Raw genomic sequence first — 11,201 nt, 5'->3', positions numbered from 1 at the left:
GCACTTTGATTCAGTTCGTTAATTTGGGACGTTAGACGTTAATTTTAGGGAATCTAATGACCAAAATGCCCTTCTAATAAAAACCCAGCAAAATTAAAGAATAAAATAACCAAATTACCCTCATCCTCCCCAAATGGTTTAGGGTTTGAAACAGAAAATCAAACCCTAAACCATCTCAATTTCAAACCCTAAACCATTTAGGAAAGATGAACCATAAAATCGAAAAACAAACCTCCAAAACTGAAAATCAAACCTCCAAAAGTCTCAACTGAATGCTGGAAAAGATGAGAATCAAACCTCTTGTCTACATCGAGATTCAATAATTATCATCTCATGTGTCCTATACCCTCCCATATATAGCTGCAACTAATTAAATATTTGTTCTGAATTACCAAAAAATATTAAATATTTGTTCTGCTTCTCAAGCACTCTCGATTATAAACAGAAAATTTGCCCATTCTTCCATTGAATCCCATCTATCGTGGTGCAACAACTCCACCACTTTAAAATGTGACAAATGCATATTTAGAGAATTAGAAGGCTGTGCACCTGTGGTTGACATCACCATCTGTATTTGAAAGAAGAAAAGCAATAATAGAAGTAGTTTTGGCCTTACAGCTGTATATACTTTGATGGGTTGTGAAAGAAGTAAAATAATTATTTATTATTTAATTTTTAATACACAAATAAACCATTGGGTTTAACCATTATCGAGTTGGATTAAAAGTGGAGAACTGCAAGTCTGCCGCCGATAATGGCAGGTTATTCAGAACCATATGAACCAAGGAAGGAGAAGATCATGGGATTTGATTTCCCTCTTTTTCGGCATTCAGTTGAGACTTTTGGAGGTTTGATTTTAGGGTTCATCTTCCCCAAATGATTTAGGGTTTGATTTTCAATCTCAAACCCTAAACCATTTGGGAAAGATGAGGGCAATTTGATCATTTTATTTTTTAATTTTGGTAGGTTTTTATTAAAAGGGCATTTTGATCATTAGATTACCTAAAACTAACGTCTAACGTCCCAAATTAACAGACTAGACCAAAGTGCTACAATGTTTTGAAATTAGGGGGGCATTTGTTAAAAACTTTTTTTTTAATTGGATTTTTTACCGAATTCTTCAATTTACAAAATGAATTATTCTAACCGTTATGCCTTTTGAATTTTTCCCGAATCCAATTTAATCAGCTATGGTACTTACTAAACTTATAACCATTAAACACGATTATTAAACCACAAGATTTATTATATAATACCAACTTAATGCTCAAAACATGCGCATCCTCTCTATGGGCTAATTTGCCAATTTAATTTTGAGGTAGAAAGTTGTTCTATTAACCTTAGATCAAGTGTCAAAGGCCACTTGCTCAGTTGGTAGGAGGCTTGTCAGTTGAAGTTCTTGCCCCCAAGGAGGTCATGGGTACGACTCTCCTAGTCACATTTGTGCTATTAAAAAGGCATCCTTTCTCCCTCCCCTCCCTTGGAAGCTGTAGTTGTGGTTGGCCTATGGGCCCTCCTTGATCAGGATAGACTTAAAAATACAAAACCCATAGATCAAGTCACTTATAGTATCTTTGTGAACCCAGTCAGAATAGGCAATTAAGAACCATACTTTAATGGTGGGGCTTTTAACTTGGTCTTGCCCATCAAAGGCTTGGGCTTATATCATCTGGCTGGATATTGTTTGGTCCTATTTGGACAAATTCAAAATTCAATATATGGTACTGAATATACAAGCTCAAAAACATAGATACCGCTACTCTATTTACAAGTGGAAAATTAAATACATGATATTCCATAGGGTGGAGTGGATACAAAATTTTGCCTTCAGGCCAATTCAATATAAATGGTCCAGTTTGATTGTAGGATTTGTTTTTAATATATTAAAGAACAAACTTTTTTTGGGCCAAAAAAGAAAAAAAAAATGAATAAACCTGTTTTGAGTTTTTGAGTATCAGTAATTGACAATACAAATTCCTTGGTAATTTTCTTCTCTTTTTTGTAAAGAACTATTTGATATCCAAGCAGTTGAACAATATAACATACAACCAACAATGCAAATACAAAATCACCAAATCCTAACAGCCAGCATACTCTTTCTTCTTAGAATAGAATAGATGATTTTATTGAAATCTCTCAAGGTCTGGTCTTTGGTCAAGCTTCTGCATTGTTGAAGGATCAGGAATTGCATCTGGATAGGTAGCCAAGATCTTGGCCTTCATGCTTCTGTAAGAAAATGAAATTACTGTAACTACATCACCAAGAATTGAAACTAACAAGTTCAATGTATTTCTGATAAGAGAGGCCAATGAAAATAACCTAGTAAATGATAAATTTGATGAATAATAGTGAAAGAATAAATGCAAAAAAAAAGAAATACAGTGGGATAGGTGCCATTAAGAAGGCACCCACCAGAAACAACGATGAACAACCCTCCCCCCAAAAAAAAAAAAAAAAAAGCTGTATAGGACTTTAACAAGGCGGAGACCATTTAGTATCTTTAGGGGTTTGGCTGTCCATTTCTCTTGACAAGGCTCTAGTTAGACCATTCCATCCTACTAGTATTTCGATCAAGTTCTGTTACTGATTAGAAAAATATGCATGACAAAGTACCAGATGATGGTATACCAAAAGCTAAAATAACAACCTATCCCAAAAATAATTAAGTAAAATAGAAGAAGAAATTAACAGGAATGAGTCATTTCTGAAGTGAAGAATCGAAGTGCATTTATAAGATTCCACGGTGTGTATCTTTAACAATTACAAAAGCTGATATAACAAATGCAACGTAAGCAAGAAAAAGCTGGGGACTGCAAAAGCCCACACCATTCCACAGTTTTTTTTTTTTTTTTTTTTGGGGGACAGTTACATATAATAATCTTATGAAGAATGATCTTTTATGTTCTTGATTCAGATACATCACCAAAAGAGGCTTATTTACATAGGAATAAGTCTAGGGTTGGGTAATATACATGTTGAGCCTTTGATCCCATGGTTTTCAATGTAATATGCCACTTTTATGGGCCTAAACTATGGGTAATAAGGTTGCATATATACTGGATTGGTTAGTTTAGTTTCCATAATTTTATTTTTGAAGTCTTTTGTTTTTAAATTGAACCAGTTCCAAGCTAGTCCAACCAATGGTTCAATTTAAATGATTTTAGTAGTTTTCTTTTATTTGCTTTTAAACAATGTAAGTTGGGCTGGATTAGGACTCTATAAGTCCAACCATGTTTTCAGTCTATTTCCTTCAGTATTTCAATTTCCTAGTCAGTTTGGGCTACCTAATAGGTTAAGGATTAGGTTAGGCCTTTCCTTTCAGTATGGAAAGCATTGGACACGAATTTGATGAAGAAAATTGCTGCTGCCTTCTCCATTGAAGAATCCCTTGTGTTTGATCAAGGAACCCCTTGTGTGTGATCAAGGTTTAGGTTGGTGTTTGATCATATCGAACAACTTGCAGTGTGAAGCCCGGGTGTTAACTTTTGTTCTGTTCATGTTCTATGGCTACAATGCTACTACTGTTCTATTGGTTTTATTATCATCTATTCTCAGATCACAGCCATTAACAGGTGAGTTCTTAATCTGAAAATTCTGCAACTAGAACCCTAGATTCTACACTTTCATACAAGGCTTTTTAAGAGATTAAGCAAACCAGCCATCTGATTTGACTGAAACTTTAACCAGATCTCAAGAACCCTAAGTTGAGAACTCAATTCAAGTTTCACTCAATTCTGACCAGCTGATTGGTTGCCGGAGTGAAATCTCTATTCTACCCTTTGCCTTGTTAAAACCCTATTTTCAGATTTGATTCTAGTTCTGATTTGTTGAACCTACTAATCTATTGTTTATAGGTTATTTTCTTGTCTGAAAACCTGCAATCTTTCTTCAACCTCTAAAACCTAATTCCAGTTGTTAATTTACTGTTTTACCCCAATTTCTAATGCCACTAGGACTCACCCATAGATGCTGATCTGACCATCTGATTGATCTCAGATTTTCAGCATACATTCCCCTCTCTAATTAGTGAACTCGATTTCAGTTTCAGCCCTATTTTACCATCTGATTTTGTGTTATTGATAATCTCCCCAAATCTGGAACTATATATCTGTGAAAAGATTCTGTTTTGGTTTCTGGTTTGAGTACTTCAAATACAGGATTACATTAGTTCTAGAAAATACAGATCATTCCTCAGATTCTTTTTGAACAGTTACAACAGTCTGAATGAGTACAATTGATTGGGATACAAATCAGTTCTTCCCCTCCCCCAACCCCCAACCCCCACACGTGCACTTGTGGAAGACCTCAATAGTAGGACTAAATAAGACTGATTAGCTCGAATGATAAACACATGACACTGTGCAATGTCTTTATTGTTTACAAGTTAGGAATCACGATACAACAAAAATATGGGTCCGCAGTCCCCGACAGATGAATGATCCTGCATCAGGTACAATTAAATGCCAAAGTAGGTGTCATGTTCTGATGTTCCTGAGGAACACCACTGGGCCACTAGTAGCGACATGTCACCTGGTGGGAGGATCTCACCTCACAGTAGCACAGTCCCAAGGGATTTCAAAATCTTTCCATTGCTAGCATGGCTGGCTTACCTTCTGCCCTCATCTATTTTTGTTGTAAATATCATGTGTCCATGTATAGATTAAAACTCATGTAAATACTGTACCATTGAATCTTATAAAAATGATCAACCGTGAACCTCTCTGATAACAGCAATTTTATCCTTGGCATGGTATCAGAGCAAAAATTTTAAAATCACAAATCAGGAAGATAACAACTAAATCTATGAAACCAAGCACGACGTACTAGCTGCCAACTGTAAATGGGTTTCTTCAACTTACAAACGTGTCTAGGGTATCAAGAATCATGAAACCCAGGCGGCAGTCACATGTAGACATCTTCAGACAGAAAATCATGAAGAAAAGCATTCTTCACATCAAGTTGGTGAACCGGCAAATTTTGAGACAAGGCAAGAGCAAAGAAAGCCCAAATGGTGACCGGCTTAACAATAGGAGTAAATGTTTCATCATAATCAATACCATACTTTTGTGAGCACCCTTGAATAATTAAATAAGCCTTATAACGCTTGATAGAACCATCAGCTTTCCAATTAATCTTTAGATCCACTTACATACAACAATGTGCATGTTAGGAGTAGGTGGGAACAGCACACACGTCTGGATTTTACTAAGAGCAGAAAATTTTGTTTACATCGCCTCGCCACTGAGGATCAAGACTAGCTTTTTTAAAAGATGTAGGTTCTCTTGGCTCAAGATGAGAAAGAAGAGAAAGAGGGATAGGCCATTTGGTAGTGCCTAAATTCAAAATATTGTGTGTGGTTTTCCAAGTTAAGAAAACGAGTATATGGAAGGGGGAGGAGGGGGAGAGGCAGGAAACTGAGGATAAACTAGTAGGTGGAAGAGGTAAAGGAGTAGCTGAGGATAGGGAAGAGGGGTGGTAATGGTGTGATGGAGAGGCTGTGGCTAAAGAGAGGGGAAGGCAACGCAGGTGGAGAAGAAGCTGGGATTGGTATTGGATTTTTTTTTTTTTGGGTGGTGGGGGATGAGGTCAACGTGTGTAAACCCTGAGAGGGAAAGGAGAAAAAGGCATAAAAAAGACTGGTGGTGGCAATCATGGTATGAGGTCTTGCCGAGATCTCGGTATTTCAAGATACCGAGTCAAAACCAGCTATGAAACAAGAAAAGAACATAGTCCCGACTGAAATTTCGGTCCGAGATTTCTTATGGGGTTGAAATGTTACAACACACCTTATATAAATACCAAAACTCGACTTGTCTTTATTTTCGACCAACTCTTGGTGGACTCAACTGGTTTCGTAAGTTATTGAAGAAAACCCCCCAAATCTCGTATTTGCTCCAAATCTTATCCAAACAAGCTTGGAACAAGAGAATTTGTTGCTCAACAACAACATTTGGAGTGATTTTTAAAAAGCTAAAGGTTCCATTATGTTTGCAGGGCCTAAAATAGGTTGTCCTGCAAATTTCATGACCTAATTAGGTCATATGACCCCTGAAACCAAGGCTGCAATTTGGGAAAAAAAACATACATGATCTTGGCTGAATCATGGGTTTCAGCCAGGACAACTCGGTTTTTGGCCTGGCTCAAACCATGCCCAAGACCAAGACGTCGAACCATGGTGGCAACACAATGTGTGGCGATATAGGTGCTGGTTTCAAGGAAATGACCTCATTTCAGTCCAATGGCTGCAACAAGGGAGCAAAATCAGAATCATTAAATGAATGCTCAGTGGAATAAAACAGTGTCTCCTAAAAAGTGACAAGCGAAGATAAATAAAAAAATGGCTGTAGGAAGATCCATACAATTGTAACTCTTGCTTCCAGGAGGAAAACTAATAAAAAAACATAGTTTAGTCTCAACAGAGGATAACAAGTGCATCCAAAGACACACAATGACCTATAAACTGGTGGAGTATTAAACATGACCTCATATGGGGACTATCTGTCCAAAGTCAAAAGTACGAATATGATTTATCTAAAAAAAAAAAACAGAAATGCTGTTTGAAAGGCTTCAACACAAAATTTCTTAAGGATATGGACATGATGCATGAAGAACAGTTCAGTTTCTACAACATGACGGTGCTACCATTCCACCATGGTGCGTGTGGGGGGCAGGAAACTTGATGAAAAAATGTCATGGTGTTGTAGAAAATGTACCACCAGTGAATTCCAAAAAACAAAAAATTGATATAGGATAAAAAGTTGAGTTAATCAGAATAAGACGAATAACAAATGGTGATTCCAACCTCAGCTTCTGAAATATATAATCAAGGTCTATCTTCATGGACCTTAAGAGAAGTGTATTCTTTGATAAATCGCCAGAAATCCCTGAAAAGCACTTGTCCGAAAAAGCATTGAAATGCGATAAGACAGCATTGCTATCCTGTAATCTTCCCAATCTGCAATAGAGAGTTTCACTTTATCAACATTGACACTTCTACTGTAAGGCATCCTGTTTTAAATAACATAAATGTACAGAAAAAAAAATTAAAATAAATTTTATAATTTCCAATTACCAGGATAGGAGTAAGAGGTCAGCAAAGTAAGCCCAACACAGAGAAAATATATTTAAAGAGAAGAAAGCAAAACAGAAGAAATCAATTAACAACAAATGCTACCCAACTAATGGGACCTTCTTCCCTTCTCTGGGTATGGAGCCATAACTTCAAATCATGTGTTTACATTCAAAGCAATATTTTGAAGAAAAATTTTCCCCATCCTGAATTGTGGGGATAGCTACCAGTTGATTTTCCGGTCAAGGGCAGTGTCCCAACTACCAAAAAGAAAGGGGATAATGCTTGGGCTCTGTTAGAGGTCCACAAGGCACACGATCAGTGAGTTAGTTAAATCAATTGTTAAGTAATATAGTTCCTAATGGATAATTACTGTGATTGCTTCAAGTCAGTCGCCAAGTTAAATGGTAATGGCTAGTTATGGGAGAACTTCATGTTGTGTAGTTGTTGTAGTTATTGTTTTAATGTATGGGTCTTCTATTTAAACAACAAGTATGAATGTAAGAGAAATAAAAATTTGATTAGAAAAAACTTCTATCTCCTCTTTACCTCTTTCTTATCTCTTCTTTCTCTGACCTCCATCATTAACCTTCTTCTTTATCTCTTTTACTTCCTCCATAATTCATCATTCCATGACGAGAGAGATCATATCTTCTTCACGTGACTAGGATCATAACATCTGGTACCACAACTAGAAAATGATCCATAGGCTATGAAGCAAAACGTCAACAAGATTCATGATATTCAAGCTAGAAATTTAGCTTTATTTGATTAAATCGTGAAAAAGATGCTAGCATTGTTTGAGAAATTTGAATCATTAACAGAGGTGAACAGACCAAAGGAAGAGGTAGCAACCAATGCAATTAAGTTACTGTCAATTGAAGCCACAACAGCGGTGCACAAGAGTTTCCAAAGAAGAAGAAGCAAAGGAAGATCCAGCAATGCAGATCATGGACCACTTCCTTCAATGTACACATCTAAAAAAGCACAAAAGTTGTAAATAAAATTACTACTTAGGAAAGACATGCAAATTGTTAGGTACTTGACCGATACGCCAAAAACTCTAGAGCTGATGGAACGCGTTAAATCAAGCTTTTTAACCTATCACATACTAGGCTGGCCCAATCTAGTCTCACTCTGGTGGTAGGTAGCCCTTTCCAAGCGGCTCCACTCTGCCCCAAGGTTTCTGCCTGGAAGCAGGTAGCCATTTCTTGATGGCTTTTGCTCTACTCTAGGTAGCCCTCTCCTAGATAGTCCTTTCCTGACTCGAACCCATGACGTCGTAATGCAAATTCGACCTCGAACCAGGGAAACCAGTGGGAGATCGATTGTAGCAAGATCAATAAAATAAAAGAACAAGCTAAATAACTGAAACTTTTTTTTTTTTTATTGCTATTTTTTGTTACATATGGGAAGAACATAAAAGGATAAGAAAAAGACGAAGAAAGGGATATAGAAGGGGGGATAGGATCAATTATCTCAGCCCTTCATCCTCTCACCCAGGGCTTCTCACCCACGGTATCTCACCATTGCCGCATCTCACAACTTCATCAATAGCTTCTTTTCTTCAATCTCTGTTTCTATCCTGTTCAGCCACATACATATATGTATAATAAAACCTAAGACAAATTCTAAGAATAAAATAAAAATCCTAAAATAGAAACTAGACTCTAACTAGGAATCCTAACAGAACTAGGATTCCCAATTAGGATTACAACTTAAATAGGAAACTAAATAAGTGTTTAATAATAAAAATAACATATAAAATCACCTCCTCTAAGCCAGCAGTCCATATCAGCCCCCAAATCACTATTCACATGAACAATGTCGCGATGTACTGTTCACGTGACCAGTAACTTTTTTTTTCCCCTTTGGTCTTCTTCATGCTTCAATCTACATCACGTGGTGTCCGGCTCTGATACCAAATGTTAGGTACTTGACCTATATGCCAAAAGCTCCAGAGTTGATGGAATGCATTAAATCAAGCCCTTTAATCTATCCCATACTAGACTGGCCCAATCTATCGCCATACACTAGATTGAACACCATTAAGCACATAACACAAATTCTATGAGGTCGGCACGTTGTGAGATGACCATTGCTCAAGAAAATCTCTCTTTTTGCTTCATATATTGGGATTTTCCCTTTTAAGGAATGGGATCCTGGCAGGCCCTATGACTCTTAATTTCATTGCCCTTGAGGACAAGGACCGACTTAAGGGGGAGGGAATGTTAGAGGTCCACATGGTACATGATCAGCAAGTCAGTTACATATATATATAGTTCCTAATGGAAGTTACTGTAGTTGCTTCCAGTCAGTTGCCAAATTAAAGGATAATGGGTAGTTATGGGAGAACTTCATTTTGGGTAGTTGTGGTAGTTATTGTTTTAACATATGGGTCATATATTGAAACAAGTACGGATATAAGAGGAATAAGAATTTGAGCAGAAAAGATTTCTATCTTCTCTTTACCTTTTTCTAATCTCTTCTTTCTCTAACCTCCAATATTTATTCACCTTCTTCCTTATCTTGTATACTTCCTCCGTAGGTCCATCATATTCACGTGATCAGGATCGTAACAGGCTCAATGCTGGGCATCCTGGATGTCCATTTAGAACACTTACTCAAGCTAAGCAAACCCACTTGCAGTTCCCACCCATTTTTCTTTTTTACAATTTTTTTATTACCTTCAGAAGGTAATTGAAACCGAACGATTATAGTTTCTAGCAATCAAACCACACCTAATTTTATGCAGGTCAAGAAACCACATGAAAATTTAATCTTACAGTGCATCAAAACACAGGAAACGACAAATTGAACACCACAACATCGCAAATTACATACAGTATCTTCAACTCTGGTGAATTATATACAATGCCAGAATGAACCGAAAAGCAACACAAAATTCACTCCACTCAATTATGATTATACCATTGACATCAAAACCCAACAGATAACCTAGTTCAGAAAGCAGCGAAATGAATTTTTTTAGTTTTCACCAAGAAAGAGAAAGAAGGGAGAGTAAGAGAGATTACACTAGTTCCTGCAATTGCTTGAGCGTATCGACATCGTTAGCGTTAACTAGTGTATTGAACTGCCGAGAAATATCTTCAGAAGCGTCTCTGATCGCTTCCCTCTCCGACTGCTCCATCTCCATCGGAGAAGTGCAGGTACGGCCGAAGCTTAAAAGTCAATTCCAATCCCTTACATTGAAATCATGACTCCTCATAATGGGTCGAGGGCCTGAGGCTGGGCTGGGCAGAAGAACATAACCCAAACCTCTCTTTGGCCCATCTGTGGCTTTCTAACCAAGTCCATGCCATCAATCTCATTTATTTCTTGTGTTCCAATCAGGGTTTTAGCAATCAATACTGACCCGGATCGGTCCGTATTGGTCAGGTACTCAGGTTTACCGTTTACCTTTATTGTCTTTTAAAAAATATGGAAAAATTTCACGGAGACCCCTTTCTAAGTATTCAATATGTCACGGACTTACCAAACTTGGTCAAAATGGCAACCTTCCCCCTTTATGTTAAGCAGGTTACGACCCAAAATTAAAATGTCAATTTTATCCTCTTAATTATTTAAATAAAAAATGGGTAAATGACACTTAAGATACCTAACGTTTGATAAAATTATAAGTTGAGTATCCAATGTTTGATAAATTACGTTTAAGGTACTAAACCATCACCATTCACCAGTCACCACTGCCGCCTCCACCACCACACCCTCATTTTCCCGCTTGACCACCACCACCCCACCACCTGCTGCAACGGCCAACCCCCTCGACTACTCGTGATGCCCGCCAACCAAAATTGCCATGTCCATGATTTGTTTATCCGTTTCCGTAAAGCCGCTCTACGATTCTATCTCTTCGATCCTTCAATTCGTTTCCGTAGTCCAAAGAGTCAACAGAGATTGCCGTGTCCATGAAATTCCAGACATCCACCCCTTGAACTCCTCAAAATCAATCTAAAATCATCCTAGTCCATCGTAAGAAATAACCTCCGATCCCTAAATTTCACTTGATTTTTTCCGTTGGAAACTGTTGGAAGACCTAGAGTTTGGATTTCATACAATTTGCAAATTGATCCGATCAGATAACATTAAGAAAAACAAAATGAGGTCGTTA

The 11,201-nt window shown here is 37.4% G+C and overlaps 1 protein-coding gene across 1 annotated transcript; it reads right to left on the bottom strand.

The window, feature by feature from the left end:
• Positions 1-1,916: 1,916 nt before the first annotated feature.
• LOC122640456 (kxDL motif-containing protein CG10681-like) lies at positions 1,917-10,265 on the bottom strand. Its single transcript, XM_043833663.1, has 3 exons — positions 10,105-10,265; positions 6,803-6,955; positions 1,917-2,226 (listed from the first exon to the last, which is right to left on the bottom strand). Exons 1-3 carry the CDS (start codon positions 10,224-10,226, stop codon positions 2,124-2,126), a joined length of 378 nt encoding a protein of 125 aa, XP_043689598.1. The 5' UTR covers positions 10,227-10,265; the 3' UTR covers positions 1,917-2,123.
• Positions 10,266-11,201: the final 936 nt, after the last annotated feature.

The sequence above is a fragment of the Telopea speciosissima genome, chromosome 9 (genome assembly GCF_018873765.1).
Source record: "Telopea speciosissima isolate NSW1024214 ecotype Mountain lineage chromosome 9, Tspe_v1, whole genome shotgun sequence".
NCBI lineage: Eukaryota > Viridiplantae > Streptophyta > Magnoliopsida > Proteales > Proteaceae > Telopea > Telopea speciosissima.
This window is presented reverse-complemented; position numbering and strand designations above follow the sequence as displayed.